Below are 20,627 nucleotides of genomic sequence, written 5' to 3' on the forward strand. Positions count from 1 at the left end.
GCATAGCGGTCTTGCTTTTTGTATTTTTTTTTTTTCAGGTCATCCATTTACGGTATTTATCCATTCACGGTGAGAGCAAGGAATGTGATGTAGCTGCACGTCTACACTGTAGTGTACCATAGTAGTTAGGAAGATACATTGCCAGATTTCCAGGTCCTGAGCTCACAAAATGTAGCCAAGAAATGATCTAAAATTGTCAAAAACTAGCAAACTTGGATCACAGGAGACGAAAATATCCCCAAAAGTTGCGAAGCTGTGACTAAGTAGTCACAAAAGGAACACATGCTCCACACTACTCAACATGATGGCACTACTCGTATGATGAAAGAAAAACGAACAGCAGCACAGTTATATACAGTAAAAGCTCGATGATACGATCACGGCTAATACGAATTTCCGGATGATACGAATTTTTCTGTGGTCCCGGCCGAGCCCCAATACATTGCAACGTGCTAGAGAACGGTTGTTACGAATCGATTTCCGGCCTGCGTCGGTTGATACGAATAAACGCCGCCCCCACCGACGGCCGCGAAAGAGAACAGCGCGCAGTCACGCGCTTTCTCCCGTTCTCTTTTGGTGCGGAGGCGCGGACGCGGCGCCGGACAGCGCGGACTCCGCGACTGGGCGCGAAGAGTTTGAGCGCTTTTGTACTTTTCCTCCTTTTCGGCGGCCGCCCATCGGACAGAGTGGCTGCTGTACTTCGGGCCGCGTTCTTTGTGTTTGCGCCATTTTACCTAGTCGCAGCGAGCTATGTCTACCGAGATAGGATTGTCTACCGAGATAGAAGGACATTACAGACTTTTTCTTCAAGAAATAAATGCTTTTTACGTACATGTGCCTGAGTGAGTTCACCTCTGACTCTTTAATTTAGCTATAGTCGAATCTCGTTAATTCGAACACGCTTATTTCGAACATACCGCGCACCGACAATGCTCTTAGCAGCGCGCCAAATCATGCGGCGGCGCCTCCGACCAGCATTACTCCGACACCGCCGTAGAGCAAAAGCTCAGGAGAGACCCCTCAATGCCGCGCGCGAAGGAACGGGGGAAAAAAAAAAAAAAAAAAAGAACCCGCGGCAGAAATTTCCCCCTCTCTCAAATTGCAAGGTCGCCGTTTCTGCATCGCGCCAGAACAAGCGTGTATGTGCCGACTAGAGTGTTCTAGACAACCGTATTCTAGCACACACTAGTGCCGACGTCTCAGCCACGCGGATAAAATGGCAGTGAACCCTTCTCCTCTATTTTCTAGTCACATGTTGACCATGCACGCTGCGGCAGCAGCGCAGAGGGAAGCAGCGGCGGAGGCACAGTCGGGCCAACGAAACTGCCACGCCCGCAAACACTCGCTTCCCGATAACGGCAGAAAACGAAACTTCAGGGGGCGGCTAAAATAAGCTGGCGCCAGCACGGCGGCGGGCGCGCACGGAGATGTGCGCACGGAGTCGAAGGTGAGAAAGCTACGAGGGAGTTGAGAGGGAGGGAGGGAGGGCGAGGGGAGCCACAGAAGCGGCGGAGTTGACGCGGCCGAATCCGCTTCCCTGCCGCCCTCCTCCCTCACCTTCGACGGTCTCCGCGCGCACCCGTGTGCCGGCGCCGCCCGCTATCTGAAGCTTCGTTTTCAGCCGCTATCGGGAAGCGACCGTTAGCCGGCCTGGGCAGTTTCGTGGCCCGCGCTTGCTATGCGCTTGCTCGACGCGATATTTCACGACTCGCACCGTTCGTGCATCGTGCTATGGTGCTCGAATACTTCAAAAATACGTCCTTTTAATTCGAACAAATTTTCGGGCCCCTTCGAGTTCGAATTATCGAGATTCGACTGTAGTTTTAATTGTTTCGATGATACGAATTTCGGCTAATACGAATATTTTTTGTGACCCCGTGAGATTCGTATCATCGAGCTTTCACTGTAATGCAAAGTACGACTGTGTATGCAAAATACAGTTATAGTATTATTGCAATTTTATGACTCTGGTGCCATATATGGTGAGTAGATAAAATATGGCTAAACAGTAGAAAAGCCAAAACAAATTAAAGCCTAAAATAACGGCAGTACCCATCTCGTGATTACTGTAGACAGTAATGCGAATAGCATTCAAGTGATATATCGACCTACCATATTGCTAAAGTCACGTTCATTTAATACCTGTTGTGGTCAATGAAATACTTTCCTTGCTTCGGCTATATACGATACACATTGTCTCCGGTATCAGTCAACATTGTTGTGGCACTCACTTGCCAAATTTGACAATGAGCAGGATGGCGTGATGACGGCTTTAAGACGACGAAGTGCCAATGATGGAAAGATGAAGACGGAATTACATTGATGGCGTGCGACAAGATGACAATCTAGTAATGATGAAAAATGTTATAACGAGGACAGCGTGACGATGCCAGCATGAAAGCAATGGAATGACGACCAGTATGACGACAATGACGTGATGATAGTATGATGACAATCAGATGATAAAGCTGGAATGACGATTGCACAGCCACAACATAATGATGACAACAGTACGATAATGCGTGCATGAGAGCGACTGTTTGACAATGATACAATGACAATGGCATGGCAATGGCGACATAATCACGATTAAATGACAACATGATTAAGATAGAATGACCAAGACGGAATGATGTCAAGGGAACGGCATGACGACAATGGTTTGATCTTTCTGAATTGATGAGAATGGCCAAACTGTGATGATGACTGCATGATGAGAGTCGGATGACGAAGTTAGAATGAAAGTGATAAAACAACGACGACTGTATGATGGCGATGAGTTCACAATGATGGCGTCTGACGATGGCATGACGAGAGTCGCATGACGAAGCTGGAGCAACGACAATGCAACAACCACAACCACATCACGATGACATTATGACAACTAATGTATGACGACGGCTATATATTGACCCTTTTCGCGGCGATCCCGTGGGAGTTGCCATGTTTGATCACGTTGTGACACGTCCATTGCTTGCCTCAACTGCTTCCGTTGCCTCCTTGTTTACAATGGAAGTGTATGACGCCGGCGCGGCTTAGAAAACCTCTGTTTTCGGAGATACCCTAGACGGTGACTAGGTGGACGACACGAAGCTTTGATCACAGCTTCAGAGAACATGCAAAAGCGCTTTCGGAGCTGATTAAGCTATGTCCAAAGGGTGCAAGCAGTGTATATGGTGCTTGTTCTAAAAGCGGGGCTAAATATGTATTCCAAGCTATCCAAACATTCCACTCGTGAATTCAGTCAGGATTAGTATGTTTTGCTCTTTGTTCTTTACTCGGCAAATATTTTGAAGCAGTGGCTTGTCAGTTTCTGACTCAGTGAATTTCCTCGGTGCAGCCACTATCTGATTATTTTCTGCCTAATCGCTCGCGGGTGTGCTCAGTTCCGATATATTCGTTCTTGCTATGCACAAGGCTTGAAACGTTCTTCTTTCTGGGGTTTTACGTGCCAAAACCAGTTATGATTATGAGGCTTGAAACGTAGCTGTTTTGTACGTTGTAATACCTTGTAGCAAATATATATTGCAGCTAGTAACTCGCTTACTCTTGTGGACCGTCACGAAAAATTCAGCTTCGACCATTTGTGCACTATCGGTGTAGTACGTCATTTATTGTGCGTATAGAGTGCGCATATATTCAAGTGTGCGCCTATTTTCCTGCCCTTTGGGACAGATGTGTATAGATAACGTGCGCAAAACTTACTATGACAGGAAGCGGCGCTACTCCCTTTGTCATTGTTTACCGAGTGGTACTCACTCTTGCTGACGTTCTGGAGATGATGCCCTTTCTTTGATGGTCAGCGATACAAAGCTGGCGGATGAGCAAATTTCTGTATCCTCAAGGAAAGCCGTACATCTCGGAGTGCCGGTAACACGTTTGGACAGTTGCAGCAGCGGTCTGCGAACTTGGCCACACAGATTCCTTAACATGCCAGTCACTATTTTTGCAGCTAATTACTGCACACGTGTTCAATCCACATGATTCAATCTAGCATGATTGGAGCATAATGTGTTAGCGAAAACTCAGTTGCTTTTCCAACAGCTGATCGCACAGAAGCAAGGTAGAAGCGGTAATGGTTTCGTATTCGTGTGCGGTCGCTGAGGAGACGTATGGCGCGCCGCTGTGAGCGCCATCTCGTTTGTCTAAAACAAACTGCTCCGCGAAAAGGGTCAATAGTCGAGGACGGCAGAAAATTAGGTGGGGTGATGAAGTTAGGAAATTTGCAGGCGCAAATCAGCGCAAGACAGGGGTAATTGGAGATCGCAGGGAGAGGCCGTCGTCCTGCAGTGGACGTAAATATAGGCTGATGATGATGATATGGCGTAATGAGAGTCTGATGACAAAGCTGGAATTACGAAAATGCAATGACTACGGTGGCATCACGACCATGAGCACATACCCAGTGGCGCAAGTTATTAGACAACTTGGCCACTGTGTTGGCATAAAAGGAGACGAAAGATCAGGTCTGCATTGACCTAAGTTAACGACGACACAAGAATGAAATGACGAAGCTGGAATGACGGTAACGGTATGACCACGACGGCACCCCTACCACGAGCATGACAGTAGCATGCCGACAATGGCGTGACGACAGCATGACGAGAGTTTGATGACGAAGCTAGAATGTGTATGACGGAAAGAGCACAATGGTACATGACGACAGCACGACGATGCAATGACAGCGATGGCGTGACGAGAGTCGGATGGCAAAGCAGGAGTGACAATAACAGAACTAACACAACGGCATCACCATCACGTTATGGCAACGATGGCGTGATGAGTCAGATGACATAGCTGGAATGTCCATAATGTAACGACCCTAATGTAACGAATTGTAGGCTAGCTAGATAGACAGATAGATAGATAGACAGACAGATAGGCTCAAAATGCCTGAAGTAGACAAAAAGTGCTATTACATTAATATGCTTCTCTTCCATTTTCTCAAGCAGCGTATATGACAATACTGCTCCACTGATTTCTCCCATGTTGGAGCCGAGGGCCCGCACAATGTTTATGCCGGAATCACCACCAAATTTATTTTCTCTTCCTTCTTTTAGGGGCGAAGCTCCTTATAGCGGCACCCGTTCCGTCCCCGTCGTCGTAGTAGTAGTGTGTAACCAGTAGTGTGTAACCAGTCTGAGAAAAATGAGAAAAAAAATTCCGAAGTTGTGTCCGTAGCACGGAATCGAACCAGGGACCCCTCGCTTCCGAGCGCGCGGCGTTAGCCCACTACGCCACGAAGCGGACATGGACACACGCACCACGATGGCAATAAATACCCAACATTAATGAAAGGCCACGTTTCAAACGTGTTTGTGCTAGCGCATTACGGCCCGTGTAAGAAGCTGGTGTAAGACGCTGTGGCCTCTCTGCCTTACCTTCAACGCGTTTCGAACGTGCTGCCCAAAGCGGTGGCAAGTCAAGTTCAAGTCGAGGAGCGTTTATGAATACAGGGGGTATACTCTCTCAGCAGTCATGTGATGGCGTCGGCAAACACGGTGCACGTTCCGGCATGTGTAAATGGCTGCGTAAGACGCTCTGGCCGCTCCCCCTTACTAGAGAGTACTGCACGCTTCTAACGCGTTTGTGCTAGCGTCCCCTTAAGCGGCAGATCCGATGATTCCCTCCGGAGCTTCGCCCACTCATCATCATTCACCCCGTGGATATGCTGTGATTTTTTTCTGCGATGCAGCACATTTTGGGTGCCGGTTTTGAGTGCTCTGCATTTCACGGGAATCCCAGAGTTTGGATTGCTGCTGGCTATTTGTGCACTATTTGGGATTGAGTGCAATGCAGACAACTACAGTGGAATCTCGATGATACGAATCTCACAGGGTCACGAAAAATATTCGTATTAGCCAAAATTCGTATCATCGAAACACAATTAAAACTAGCTAAAAAAAGAGTCAGAGTTGAACTCACTCAGGCCCACATACGTAAAAAGCATTTACAGTATAGACCACTTATAACGTAACTGTTTATAGTGCAGAACTGGCTACAACGCGGCCTTTTCCGACTCCCGTTTACCCTCCCATAGAACTCCATGTATACGCAAACCGCTTACAGGGCAGCCGCGGGAAAATCTCGACGACAAGGGCGGTAGCGAGCACGCTTCTCAATGAGGTGCGCCCACCGATGGGAGAGGAGATCAACGAGGGTGATGCGGAGGAGGAGCATGAGACGTGGAGCATGAGTCCAAGGGTGATAAAATCGTCGCCGCGCGCCGTATGTGCGAGTGAAAGCGAGCGGGGGACACGCACCTTCGCGGAGAGCGAACGCACAGCGAAGAGCAAATGCGACTACCATCACGCGAAAGGCCGTGGGAGTATGGGAGGGAGGGGAAGGGGGGGGGCGACGCTGTGCTGCGGCACCAAATGCGTATCTTGCAACCGGGGGCAAGGGTAACTGGCGACGCAATCTCCCACGCGAAAGGAGCAAAGTGGGAAGGCAGCGGGGGAGGGAGGGCGGCTTTTACTCTGCCAACAAATGCGTTCTTGTGCTTTGCGCCTGTGCCGGCTGTCGGTGTTGCCGCGCACACCGTATCTTGAAAGCGATCTCCACACAGCACGGCTCTGACCGTTGTATGCGCTGCGCTTACGCCACTCAGTTTCCATTCAAGCGATAGACCGCACGAATCTGCGCTCGCTGCGGCGGCCGCGCTTCCCCATGCCTGCGTGGGGAAAAGCATAAAAGCGCCACCGCTTCAAACTCCGCGCCCAGACGCGGCCTCCGCGCTGTCCGGCGCATGGAGATTGTTGTGGAAAGGGGTGAAAAGTTGGGTTAAGTGCAACGCGATAACTGTCTCTCAATAGAGAACCCCTCAACCGCGTTGCACAGGGGGGATGGGGGTTGAGAGTTAGAAGAGAGGAGAGAGAGATCGCAAGCGCAGCAGCAGCAGGACCCGGAGCGCCGGAGGCGTGCAAAGGGGGCGGGTCAAGATTTACACTCGATCAGTCAGGCCGGTGTCGTCAGCGAAGCTCAGTAGCGCACGGAAGAGCTTCGTGTGACTTGACGTGCAGCCCGAGGGGTGCAAGATTTCTTCTGTTGTCGAACAGGGCAAGCCGTGCGCACGGTAGATGCGGGCGAGGGTGGCGTGTGCCGTCGAGAAGGCAGGGCACTCACAGAGTAGGTGCTGCAGCATTTCAGAAGAGCGGCAGTCTTGGCAAAGGGGCGAGGGGGCCCCGCGGAGGTGATGCTTGCGCTCAGCGGGCTAGACAGAAGCGGTCCGGAGTGCGAGGAGGAACGCGTGCTGGCACCGCGTCCACACCTCCGCGCCAAAGGAGAAAGGGAGAAAGCGCGTGACTGCGAGCTGTTTTCTTTCGCGGCTGTCGGTGGGGCGGCGTTTATTCGTATCAACCAACGCGGGCCGGAAATCGACTCGTAACAACCGTTCTCTAGTACGTTGCAAAGTAATGGGGCTCGGCCGGGACCACAGAAAAATTCGTATCATCCGGAAATTCGTATTAGCCGTGATCGTATCATCGAGATTCCACTGTACCTGTGACATCGTGTCTGCTGGCGGTTACAGTGGACATCCTGAGAAGGGCATGCAGACTGTCGTTTGATTTTTGAGCTGTTTAAGCTGTAATAGTTTGCAGGTAGCATAGCCAAAAGGTACTCCATGTCCCGTGGCTGTCAGTTTGCAATGCCCAAACCTAGTGGAGGACCCTTCAAGAAGCCCGCCCTACTGGTTTTTGTTTTCTTGTTAAATTTTATAACAGCACAATGACAAATTCTTTGCAATCTTGGCAAAATTCACTGACGAGTATCATATTCAAATCTAGACTGGCCTCTATTCTGGAGTAAGAAACTGATGGGGAGGGAATTAAAAAGCAGTGATAGAGGGATGAATTTTGTCAAAGGTGAGTCACTCAAAAAAAAAAAATCTATAAATGAAAACAAATTAAAGACTGTGAGGCTTAACGTTCTGAAGTTGCAGAGTGGGCTATCAAGAATGCCATAGTGGAAAGCTCCATTTATAATTTTGACCACCTGGGGTTTTTAACGTGCACCCGAAGTGTGCGTACATCAGTGTATTTGCATTCTGCCCCCGCGGAATGAGGAATTCATAGCGTGAACTGAAACCACAACCTCTTGCTTAGCTAAAAACAATTAAAATGTCAGCAATACCAAAATGAACACTTTTTTCTCTCCCATGTGATGCTAGTCACAAATCCTCTGCATGACTGCATGATACATTAAATGCTCACTGTTGCTTTAAATGCACATCGCCAGGTTCTGAATTGACAATAGTCAAATTCTTGTCACTTTTTAACAGGAAAGTGTTTTATGCCGGGTTTCGCGACTGATTTCATGCGATGGATGTGAATGTGACATCGGCTCCAGCGCCATCATCTAGGAGCGGCGAGGTGAAGTACTGCATTGTGACACTAACGAGCGCCGACAGGGAGCGCTTCGGTAGCCACAGAGCAGCAGAGGCTCCAATGCTGTGTTGTCATAGAATAAAGAACCAAGTGTATACGTTTGGCTTCGTGACTTTGTAAACTCATCATTTTCAACTAAGTACTGTGTGACAATAAAAGAAACATTATTAAAAGTGTCCGACGGCAGGATTCAAACCCAGGATCTCTAGTACAAAAGCCCGACATTGAAACCATTACGCCACGAATGCATGCAAAGACACACACCTTAGAACGCCCTTATCAATTTCCCGTGGGCAAGTCAGTACGTTGAGACACCTGGCACATTTCAACGCGCTCCCCAACAGGACGCTGCAAGCGAAGCAAACATGCAACACGGTCGTCGTCCCACAAATCGTGCGCCTTTCGCTGCAGTGGACTGTGAGTTCATGAAGCCAGCGCCTCCTCTATTTTTTTTTCTTTCTTTTTTTTAAATAGAAGAGGCGCTGATGAAGCAAACATGCAACAGCTTCTGTGAAGACACATTTCACTTTCGTGTTCTACCAATTCCTATGAAAGAGGGGTCAGCCATAACTTTTTTTTCTTTTTCTACTTATAACCCATTGTACTTGGTTCTAACCAGCAATATTGAATTTTAGCATTTCCAAAAAAGGTCATGCGACCAGTTTAACAGGAATGCTGTCCCATGTGGTTGATGCTACCAGTAGCAGTGCGCTCTAGCCACTTAGCTAAGTGGCACACTGTCTCTGTGTCATTTAAAAATGCTTGTTGACTGGTACACCAAGTGGCTCCAAGCAACTTATTGGATCTTGGAACAGCAGCCCTAGATCTTTTCCGTCAGATCACATATCTAGGCCAGTTATTGAGTTTAATATTTGATGCATTTAAAGAGAAAATGCCAGCTTTGACTTGAGTAAATACAGTTCTTTATCATCTGGGAAAATAACATCTAGAGTAGAAACAAAGCAGCGTACCTTGAGTATCTTACGTCGTATGTCCACCTCCTTCTCTACTTTTGAATCTTCAAAAATTTGCAGCCGAAAATTGCCTGCAAATTGTTCAAGTAGTAATTTATTAATGTATTTTGGTTGCAGACAAAATAAGTATGAGCTTTAAATGGTTGTCCTGGTATGCTGTGTCAGTGGGTACACAACCACACACACACACACACATACACACAAATAAAACAGCCAACAAAAAAGCTATCCTGTACATCCTTGGAGTGAACTAATGCAGTTCACTTCCATTAAATAATGTGCAGCTTCTGGCGAGCTGTTTATGCATTATGCATTGGTTTAACCGTAACACTTCCATTAATTTACACCTGGCAAAATATGAAGAGTGGCTGAAATCACCCAAGTTAGAATAAAATTACAAAATCATGAAGGAAGGGAATTATTTATAACTTACGAACACAATGCAACTGAAAGTAAAGCCTGAATTACAAGACGTCCTATTAAGAGATGTCCACTGTAACAGTGAATAAAAAAAGAAAAGAAAGACACGAGTTGTAAACTGTAGCTGTTGTTTTCCGAACAAACGCCAAGCCAATACACAGTATGCAACATGTTTACTGGCAGTGAATTCATAACTGACTTCATTTAACACCAGTAAATTAGCACTCCAGAAATGCCATAGAGAACCTGCATATTTTCTTCTGGATGCATTTTGCAATTTCACAACTTGACTATTCTGATGTCTTAAATCAGCATGACACACTTAGCCAGAAAAGGCTGCATTTTGACACTTGTGTGCAATTATCTAACAACAATACATCAGTATGTCACCATCTATCGTTTGGAAAATGAAGCTCTACACATGAATTTTCCGATTAAATTGAACTTTGAGGAACCGTCATTTAGGTGCACAATTTGCACTGTTCCTGTCTGCCATACCAATTACTTACATACTGTCAGAAGATGAAACAATTCACTTTCAATTCCAAATACATACTGTGAGAGAAGGTGAAGATATATTGACATTTGTTAACAAACTCCTGCAGTCACTTTTTCTTACACAGACAAGCTTCACCTTAGGGCAGTAGAGAGCATGAGGTATTTCTGGATAAGACCAGAAGAACAATGACTATTCTTGAATTCAAATCAAGCACAGTAGACTTATTTAATTTGACTCTAGTTATTTTGATTTTTCAGTCAATTAGATCCCAAACGAAGGTTCAAGCCAGTGCCCATACATCTTTATGGGCGAAACATTTTGTTACTGCAATCCTGAAATGGGTCCTAGTTGGGTAATTTGAATTTGACTAGTCAGCACACATGTGCATGATCTCAATGATGACCTTAACCATGACCATTATTACTGCAGCCTCCGTCTAGGCAGTGCTAAGGGACAGTGAATGCAATGAAGGCAATTTATCTCCCGCTGAAATCGAATTTTCAGCTTGCCGTCAAAATATTTTCATGTGAAAATGGCACCTCACAATGTGTAACTATTATTTACAAGTTTCCAACACATACCTCGTTCAAAAAAAATTGGCCCAAAAATTGCCAGCGTGTTAGTTACATACGAAACCGAAAATGTGTTCAAGGCATTGTCAGCAGCTTACCATCAGCGACAATGCCATTTGCATTACAAGATAGCGACGGAACGAGCTTTTGATTAAGATGGTGATGACAATGCACCACTTAAAGCTCATACAAAAGGTAAGTAGACTACATCTACATTATGCTTATCAAATCTTGGTATTTGCACATTATTTCACAATTATGTAACCCCAGGAATGTACAGCTCAGTGCCAAAATTATTAAAATAAAATTGGTATAGGGATTTTTTTTTTATAGTTATGCAGCACAACAGCAAAAATGGTAAATGTGAAAGTTAAACACTGACCTCTTCTCAAAGGCACATTACACTGCGGGCAGGCCCCTGAACCCTTAACAAAGAGAAGTTCAACGCAGTTGTCACAAAGGGCATGGCCGCAGACATTCACCATAAGCCGCAATGAGGGGTTGCGATACTTTGTCGTCCGGCATCGTGGGCAAGCCAGTTCATCCATGGCTGCAAGTGAAACTGTTCCAAACAAGGTCAATGAAGCACTGGAAGTTGAAGAAGTTAGGACACAGTGAATCAGTTGAAATGCTATAGATTTGGTGTCTCACTTTTCCGAAAATTTGCAGAGCATGGATGAAATAATTAAAGAGTATCACTCCTTCTCCACATAATACATCTCAAAAAGGAATTCTGCCCAGGTATTTTACTGCAGCTCTGAGCTTGCACAATTATCAGCAGTTTAGTTAGTGGCCCAAAAAAACATACTAGATTGCTTTTTTTTTTCTTTTTCTTTAAATAGTGCAATCATGAACACAGGAACTATAAGTAATTGCGGAAAACATATAATGAGTGCCACATTAATGAGGCTGAGATGCAACTAAAAGTGGTAAGTAATAGTGTCACTTTTAGGTCGTTATGCAATTCAGCATGCACTGTGGCACCGTGTGCAATATCAGGGTGTATCCGTGCATTTCAAATGCTGTAGCCACATGAAGACGGGCCCATCTTATCAGACTGTACACAAGAGGGCAGATTACTGTAGCACATTTTCAAACATGAGCAGTTACCTCAAGATAACCTAAAACATGTGATGACACCTTTATAAATAGGAGACAGCATGACAGCTACCAATGAAAGTGCTTACTGCTATCACCACCAGTAAGTCTTGAGGGCACAAGTTTGCTCAAAAAAACGTTTGCTGTTTGTCATCGGGTCATTTTCCTTTCTGCCTCTTCCCTGTCACTACACCGTGACAATATGATACAAAAGCACGAACGTTAATGGCAGGATAATGGAACATAATGCTGAAGCAAAGCTGCAATACAGTAACCACAATCACATTCAGCATGCATTGTAGCGCAATGTGCAATAGCCCGCAGTTGAACCTTCAGCAGACCAAATGGTGCTTGCTTACTAGCAAGCACAGCCTTTATAAAACAAAACGACTTGCCAATAGTTGCTTCCATTTTTTTATGCTTGTACAGAGGCATGGCTCTGAGCTTAACTCTTTCTTTACTGCTATAAATGTGCTCATTTTAAGTGCTTTTATGTTTTAACATTTTATTTCAGGATGTAGTAGTCGCAACATACACTGAGATACATAAAATTATAGCTTGATCACTGTTTTGAATGGATGTATAGCAGTAATAATTGCTATACTAATAATAAATAAGCACCTCAATAAACACAAATGAAAGTAATAGTCAAACTCTGATATATCAAACACACATATAATGAATTGCTGTGTATAACGAACAGCAGTAAAATCCCCCTGAAAATCTTTTCATAAAATTTTTATTTTATATATTGAATTACTTATATATAGGGCTTTTTCATCCTCTTTAGATTCGATATATCCGGGTTCCAATGTAATTTGCTATTTTAGTATAAGTACTGAGAGCAAAACAAATTTAAATATACAAAATATGCCCTTGGTAACTAATTCCCAACTTTTGTAAATCAGCTCACGCAAAAAAAAAAGAAGAAATGATGATCAGTTGACGTCAATACTAGCCATAGTGACACCCATGCTATGCGGGAAAGCAGTAGCTTTGCAAATGTGGAAATTTGCAAGTTCCTATTGTACAGGAAGCATTTGTTTTTACTCATTGTAGCAGGCACCTGGTTTATTTTTGACTACGCTCTTTAGGCTCGCGACACAATGGTTGTAAAGTATGGGAGCATGCAGAAGCCTCCCCATACTTGATTATTAAGTTCAATCAGTTTTTCTGAGCAAGCAAGGTGGTCTAGTACACATTCAACTGGCGATGGAGCCTCCACATGCTTTGTTCGGTTCCTGTACAGTGTTGTACAGTAATGTGAAGTGTTGCACAATATTGTACAGTAATGAATACGAGCACTTGTACAGGCAGTGTTCAAAATGTAAGAGATTAGAGAGTTAGTTAAGCTTTGGTCGAAGGTCGGTCTATAATTGATTGCAAGCTCTTGCGTGAGTGAAAACCCCACACGACGGGAAGGATTGATCGTAATAACATGTACATATGCTATCAAAGTGCTGATGAATAAAAGAAACCCATGAGGGGGGGAGGGGGGGAAGGCGTAAAAAAAATTTGCCGCGTATCTGCGTGCTTCGCTGCAAATGTCGTCGAAAGAGGATAGTCTTCTGCCGGCCGTACTACATGAGTGCTGGTCTGATCCGCGGCCACCCGTGATGCTGTTCTCGTACCATTTCCGTCCTGGCATGAAGGTTTCTTTGAACAGATTTCATTTTACCGCATTATTTCATCAAGCGGCCATTTATGTTTTGCCCTGCCTCAGACAGTGCTTCCTTTATGTTGAATCGGCCGCATCTGGCTGGCATTGATAAAATTGAGGAGGCGCTGCGTGAGACATGGACGCCATCTGGCAATACATCGGGAAACATGAGCTTGTGCAGAGGGTTTCCTTCCTCCATGGCAGAGGGCGCTCGTCGGCGCGCAGTCGGGGAACGTCGTTCGTCGGCACGCATAGCATGGCATTTTCAGCGCAGCTTAAGAAGCTAGGGTCTTTAGAGTTACGTATCTATGTATTTTCTATTAAAGGAACACACCTCCTAATACTTACCTAGTGATGTTGCGCCTCAGATATGCGTAATATTTACTTTGTGATCGATAACGTTCACAAGTATGAACAGCCATACCAGTTTAAGTAGTGTGGGCGGTAAGCAAGTGGTCCAACTTTGGCCAGGTGGCTGAATCGGGTGACAGACAGACAAACAGACAGACAGACAGACAGACAGACCAAATTTTCAGCGTTTAAGTTCCCCAAGAAAGACTATCGTCTTTAAAAAAGTTGCCATGATATTACTCAAACACAATTATCAAAATAACACACACTCACTAGCGTCTACCAATGTTTGAGACATCGTTAAGCAGCCTATACGTCTGATCAAAAAAATGACAACCCGAGAGAAGCTTCTGTGTCTTTGCGGCTGCTGTCACATACAAATGATCTTGCCGAATCGACCGAAGCGCAAATTTTGAATCTCTTTATTGATTCCCAGAGAGTAATATCGATGATACCTCCAGTTGAAGTTTTATTTTTTCAGACTTTCCAATCTGTCAAAAATTGTCAAATCTGAGAAAAAGTTATTAGTCGTAATTTCAGACGGTGCTTGATATTGCTAGTAGAATAATTGCAACATAAATGTTCAACAACGCGTAGAAAAACTGTCGATCAAACTGATCGATTTATATAGGCGCCAACGGGAGCGTTAATGCACGGATGTTGTTCTCAAGCAGAAACTTGGTTTAGGATGTGTGACATTTTCAGCATCTCGGGATAGGGAACCATACATAATGCAACTTGTGCGTAATGGTAGGGATGGTAAGTTTCGGCTAACTCGAATGTGCCTTCCGTTGGACACAATTGTGACCCCATTCCTTTTATCTGAATTGAAGGCTCACCGTGACCTTGTTGGCACATTTGGTATTTCATTTCAAGGCTACTTATGTACAATGTGCATACGTGCATACATTTAAGGGATCTGAACGAAACTTAACGATAAATCTCGTGGCGCTTCTAAGGCGATTCGCCGCAGAACTTGTTACTAATTACCACTGCACAATCCGCGATTATATAATTTCGTTCAAAGCACGCAGTTACATAATAAACGTTTAATGAAGGCTCGCAAAGTTTCCATTTACCGCTTGGCGCTCATGCATCAAGATCGTCGGCAGAAAACTCACTAGACGAAGTCACAGACATGTGAATTTAACAAGAGCCGCTGCCCAATACTACTGAACGGCCATAAGCTAACAAGATGTATTTACCCAGTTTAGGAGCAGTTTATACACCGAACGATGACATAGAACTTGCCATGGAAATTGCGGGAAACTCGGACTCGGACACCATTTACGTGATGTCGATGACGTTGGTTGAATATTCGGAGAAGGAGCAACGGGACTGGCCTTGAACAAGAACCAACTTGTTGTTGAATACTGTATTTCATTGTAAATTAAACTCTAAAACAAATATAAGCTTCTCACGCAACATTCAAAGCATTTTATGTTCGGTTTTGTACACGGCGTTGTTATATAAGTACCCCAGTGAATACTTTTCATTGCCGGTGCTGTGTGTCGCCACGTGCGTTTTCACGGGCAGTTATGCGTGTCGCTGTTCGTCCATGCATGATGGAGGTGTGAGCAAAATTCTGTCAAATTGAGATCTTGTTTTCTGCCTTCCAGTCAGGCTACCTCATGGCGATCACCCTGTACAACTTGTTTGAAGCAGCGCTGTTATGTATCAATGCCATTGCCGTGCTGCACGAGAAGCGATTTCTGGAAAAGAGTAAGATATTTTACTTTACAATCGGCCCTGTTGTTGGTCAGCTGTAGGGCATCAAAGCTGTGTTGTTTATGAGCTAATTTTCTTTTGTTCCAGTAAACTGGGGCCGAGAGCAAGCCGCACATGGGTTCGAGCCTGGTGCTAAGTCGCAGATAATTAATTTGATTCATTCTGTGCGGACGGTTATGAGGAGTAAGTAACTTCACTACTCTGGCCATCTCGTATCGTGCTCACGTATCGTGCGCGTAAAAGCCGTGTTTTGATCCCACTGTAAGGTAATTGACACTCTAAGATTGCAAAACATTATGCCACTTTGTTGTGATAATAAAAATACGCACATCTGTTAGCAGGAAGATGTTGAACCCCGCTCGGCAGAAGTTGACATACCGGTTTACGTATCGTCGTTTAAGGTACTGCCCAGGTTAGGCATTGATTATCCGGAGAGTGACAAGAAGCAACGTTTCTCTTCGCGGCGTCTTTTCTCTAGCTGTTTCTGTGTAACTTCACCGCCATATGTATGGGGGGGGGGGGGGGGGGTTAAATAAAGTTGCACTTGATATTACTCAAACACCATTATCACGATTCTTGCGGCTGTTTTGTGCGAGTGTTTCAGATTAGAACATAAACGCTTATTGTATTGTGGTGCCTGCAATTAAACCTATAGGCAAAGTTATTGCTAAGTATAGTTATGTATTTTTGTTTCATGTGTTTCTTGAGTGTACAGCCCGTTTACAAGCTCCAAACTGAAGCAGAATATGCAATACATTTTCTTTTTCAGTACCCCTGGTCTTCATCAACAGCTTGATCATAATTTTCAAGCTAATCTTTGGGTGACTAATGGCTTTGATTGGTGTTACACCTTCCTTTCGTGCAAATATAATTTGTTGTACTTGTGTGCTTGTCAGGTAAATAAAATTTCTGGCTATTTTCCTATACCTTATGGAAGCAATTTTATTGTATGCCTAGACATTATGTTTTTCTTTGCTCCCGTTTGATTAGATCTAGGTCTTTTGTGGAACATTATCGCAGCAACCGGTAGATTCAAGGTAATATTAAAAGGAACTGGAAACAAGTGCAAATTAGTGTGAGCTAAAGCTGACTAAAGGCTCAGTGCCAGTGTATTGGCAAGTGGTCTCAAATGCAGTGGTGACCATTCTTGGCAAGGGTTGTATGGGTTGCACTTTCTTAGCAGAAACAATTAGGGACTGCTTTGTTCCAAGCTTTCAGGGATGGGCAAGTGGACGTGAATGACTTAGGTCAACCAAAAGGATGTGAAATCTCGTGATGGCTGATTGGTTGTTCCTCAGTGTAAAGGTCAACCAAAAGGGTGTGAAATCTCGTGATGACTGATTGGTTGTTCCTCAGTGTAAAGGTGCAACCTATTGTTGCTGATTGGCCAAGCATTAGGCGGTAGCAGGAATATAAGTTGAAATGAAATAAATTAATAGAGTTAGCCAGTACACACATGCAGAAGTGTCGCACACTTTTTTCTCCTAAGCCATTGGCCAGAAAGGTAAAAGGTGTCGTTGTGCAGGTTCTTGTACCTTCAAGCCTCATTTGTCACCTGTGATTGTTGGTTTCCGGCGTGCTAATTTTGCCATTACTTTTATGAAATCAGCCGGAGATACTGTTGCCAGTGCAATCTTGGATGCCACAGACATACTGTACTCCGTTTCATACATAGCAGGCAACACTATGAGCGCTAGAGACTGTTTTTACTGCTTGCATTCACGAGTAAGAATTAGTGCATTACATATTTATTTTAATATACTGCAGACCTCGGTCCAAGCAGGAGTGGTACACAAGATATGCAGTACAGTTACAATGGTGTCGCATACAAACACAATCCAAGATTACAAAAAAAAAAGTTAAAGAACAATTCAATGCTGAGTACAGTGTAAACAACAGTGTCAACAGTACAGTAGTGGTTCACATGCGAAAACACACTACAAAGTGGAAGAAAAAAAAATAACAGTTTCTAATAAACCATGTAGTCCTACTCATTACCCTGTGCTGTTGATGATTTGTCAATGTACTAATACACTATTTAGAAGAAATCAATATCTTTGATTTCTTGAACAAAGGTTTCTATCGTTTTGCAATTCACGGCAGATGATGGTAGTGCATTCCAGTATGCTATAGATGACAGAAAAACTGTTTTTGTGAATGTTGTTGTGACTTTTAGGTAGCCGTATTATCTTGTTGTGGTTCTTGAGGAGTGCTTGAGTGGTTCAAGGAGATGCTTTGTTCGGGACATTTTATAATGCTCATGATATAGAAGGTACAAAAGCTTAAGTTTGGAAATTATTCTACCTTGATGAAGACAATGAAGTTCAGCTTTTTTACGCAGAGCGGTAACACTGGTACACCTGAAATAGTCTGAAAATACAAATCGAACTGCTAAATTTTGTACTCGTTCAATTTTGTTAAGAAATTTTTGGTGTAGACTCCAAATTATGTTGGCACATTCTAGTGCTGGTCTAATCAGCGTCTTATAGGCAGTTTACTTCAGGTGGAGTGTTACATAGTTTTCTTTTGAGAAAAGGTAGCTTTCCTTGTGCTTTCAAACAGATAGCTGCTATATGTGGTTCCCAACTAAGGTTAGATGTTAATGTAGCTTCCAAGTACTTTACGTTATCACTTTTAGTAATTTCCGAATTTCTTAATGTGTAAGGAAAGTTAAGAGGCTTTTTCTTATTTGTAAAACTTAAGGCTACGGTTTTCCTTGCGTTTAGTGTCATTTCCCGGGAGCACCATGCATGAATTTTTTGTAATGAGCGATTAAGGTTGATCTGGTCCTCAGTTTGAATTACCGTTGTGTACACGATGCAGTCATCTGGGAAAAGCCTTATTTGAATGGATGAGTCAACACTAAAAGGAATATCATTAATATAGATAGGAAATAAAATTGGCGCTAAGACGGATCCCTGTGGTACAACTGACAGGACGTCTAGGCTGCTTGAGATATTGTTCACAGAAACAAACTGTTTACGGTTCTGCAAATAGGATGTTACCCATTTAATAACGTTATCTTCAATACCAATTGCTTTATATGAATATGAATTAAAGATATACATACGTAATTTATGTAATTCAATACAACATTGTATCCTACATTTGTGTAACAAAATGTGACATATTTACAAGATGGAAGGCTTTGGAAATATAAACTTCTTTTATCACCAAATGAACAGAGAGACAACTGCACTGCAGACAATAAAGACATCAGAGACAACTGCACTGCAAAATGCACAGAGCCAACTTGTAGGATAAAACAACATTCGTAGCTTCCATAGTGTTTTGTGCTAAGTATGAAGACAAGCATAGGACTCTCATCACTCAGCTGCTTACCTACCTGTAATAGACCATGATGCAAGTACAGTGTACCTGATTATCCATGTTGTGAGCATTTTGCAAATCTTTGTACTGTTCTTGCGGATATCTTGAAAGAGTATGAGACACAAAGCTAGCGACCGTAAGAGGCAAATTGTCGCCAGAGATGCAGACTTGCATTACTGGTTTTACTTTCCTCATCGCTTTGCACCAAAAGGAGCATTTCATAACTCAACTTATTACTGTCGCAACCCTTTATGCCTATTTAGCAAACTCCTTTCATGTTCACAATAATTTCTTTATTCATGTGTTGAAAGGTGAGAGCCAGAATGCTATTAGTCTCCATCAATAAGGGGAAGAAAAATTATGAACATCCAACGAACATCTTGGAATCTGTGTGAAGCAAGGCTTTCCTGAAGCGGTTAATTAAATGCTATAAAACATGTGGTGCATACAATTGTTTTATTTTCATCCTATGCAACATGTAATCACACGCACTGTTTATGGACTACACCGTTAACAAGTTATGCCGAACGTGCGAATGCAGACTAAGAGATGTTAACATAGGGACGTCACAAGGACAAACACATTTTTTTATGTTTGTTAAAGAGAGAATGGTGAGCAGAGTTGCATGCAAAGAGGTATGACGCTAAAGAGAGTAGTAAGGCTGGCTATTATTCGCCACTTTCTTTCCTGCATCTGTGCCCTAATGGAACCTGGCACGGGCTGAGCGACGTGACACACTTGCCAATCATCTCAAAGAGCTATTTAGCATTTAAGTGAGAAGTTTCTGCGTGCTTGTGGCCTAATGGTTAAAGCATCAGGCTCTTGTGCTGGAAGACTGAGCTTCAATCCTACCGACAGGCACGTAAATATATTTTTTTTTGTGAGCTATTCGGCAACTACAGAATGTGGCAAATGCAGCCAGGGTCGTCAAAGTCTGGGAGGCTTCCCAAAGAAAACTTTACAAGCAAGAAAGAACAATTAGAAAAGTGCTTACTGCTGCTTTGTTTGCACTCAAATTTTATATAAAACAATCACAGCTTGTTAAATAATATGCTCAGCATCTTTGTTTGCCTGACTTGCCTAGAAAATATAAAAATCCCCCATCATACACGCACAAGCGAGCTGCTCCATTCATCTAGACTGCTCTCGTCGCCTGTTTGCGACTAAAGGAAAAATGGAATGGCAGACTTCAGCAATCCTTACAGCTCTGACTCGTACTGCGACCGATAAGGCTCCTCCACCTCCCTTCAGCGTCATCAAAAAAATGTCGGAACCATATGGAATGAAGTGCAGAATAACAGACATCACATTGAACCAGTCAGTTCAGTTGGCTATTTGAATATCCATGTCGATTATAGGTTGCATGCGCTAAGAGGTTGTATAGGATAATATGATAATGAAAAGAGTTACCAAATGAATCAGTTGCTAACTACTAACTTTTTTTTTTTTTTGCTTTTTGAGAGTGTAGTAGACAGTTTGTACATGCCTAAAGCGGACTTATAGGGTGAGGCTGAATCTGTGGTTGAGGGCATCTAACAGTGGCATAACGAATGGACACAGCAGACCGTGCTACCAAACTTTTGCCTGCTGTCGCAGTAAATGACGTAA

General features: G+C 43.8%; 2 protein-coding genes across 3 annotated transcripts in view; one reads left to right on the forward strand and one right to left on the reverse strand.

Annotated features, from left to right (window-relative positions):
* Positions 1-15,295, reverse strand: part of LOC119442372 (CDK-activating kinase assembly factor MAT1-like) — a 34,694-nt gene extending 19,399 nt beyond the window's left edge. Inside the window, exons 1-3 of one of the 2 annotated variants that reach the window (XM_037707226.2) lie at positions 15,167-15,295; positions 11,235-11,414; positions 9,359-9,432 (exon numbers count right to left, since the gene is read on the reverse strand). In XM_037707226.2, the coding sequence (XP_037563154.1) occupies positions 9,359-9,432; positions 11,235-11,400 (240 nt within the window). In that variant the 5' untranslated portion in view covers positions 11,401-11,414; positions 15,167-15,295. Of the gene's footprint in view, positions 1-9,358; positions 9,433-11,234; positions 11,441-15,166 lie in introns of both variants that reach the window. The other variant, XM_037707227.2, reaches the window with a different exon arrangement.
* A 187-nt stretch (positions 15,296-15,482) lies between these two features.
* Positions 15,483-16,620, forward strand: LOC119442373 (immediate early response 3-interacting protein 1-like). Its single transcript, XM_037707228.2, has 3 exons — positions 15,483-15,683; positions 15,777-15,872; positions 16,459-16,620. Exons 1-3 carry the CDS (start codon positions 15,593-15,595, stop codon positions 16,512-16,514), a joined length of 243 nt encoding a protein of 80 aa, XP_037563156.1. The 5' UTR covers positions 15,483-15,592; the 3' UTR covers positions 16,515-16,620.
* The last annotated feature ends 4,007 nt before the right edge of the window (positions 16,621-20,627 follow it).

The sequence above is a fragment of the Dermacentor silvarum genome, chromosome 2 (assembly GCF_013339745.2).
Source record: "Dermacentor silvarum isolate Dsil-2018 chromosome 2, BIME_Dsil_1.4, whole genome shotgun sequence".
Lineage (NCBI taxonomy): Eukaryota > Metazoa > Arthropoda > Arachnida > Ixodida > Ixodidae > Dermacentor > Dermacentor silvarum.

Coding starts and splice junctions, on each gene's coding strand:
- LOC119442373 (XM_037707228.2), top strand. CDS start 15,593: ATGGCGATCACCCTGTACAACTTGTTTGAAGCAGCGCTGTTATGTATC. Junction 15,684..15,776: donor GAAGCGATTTCTGGAAAAGA/GTAAGATATTTT, acceptor CTTTTGTTCCAG/TAAACTGGGGCCGAGAGCAA. Junction 15,873..16,458: donor TGTGCGGACGGTTATGAGGA/GTAAGTAACTTC, acceptor TTTCTTTTTCAG/TACCCCTGGTCTTCATCAAC.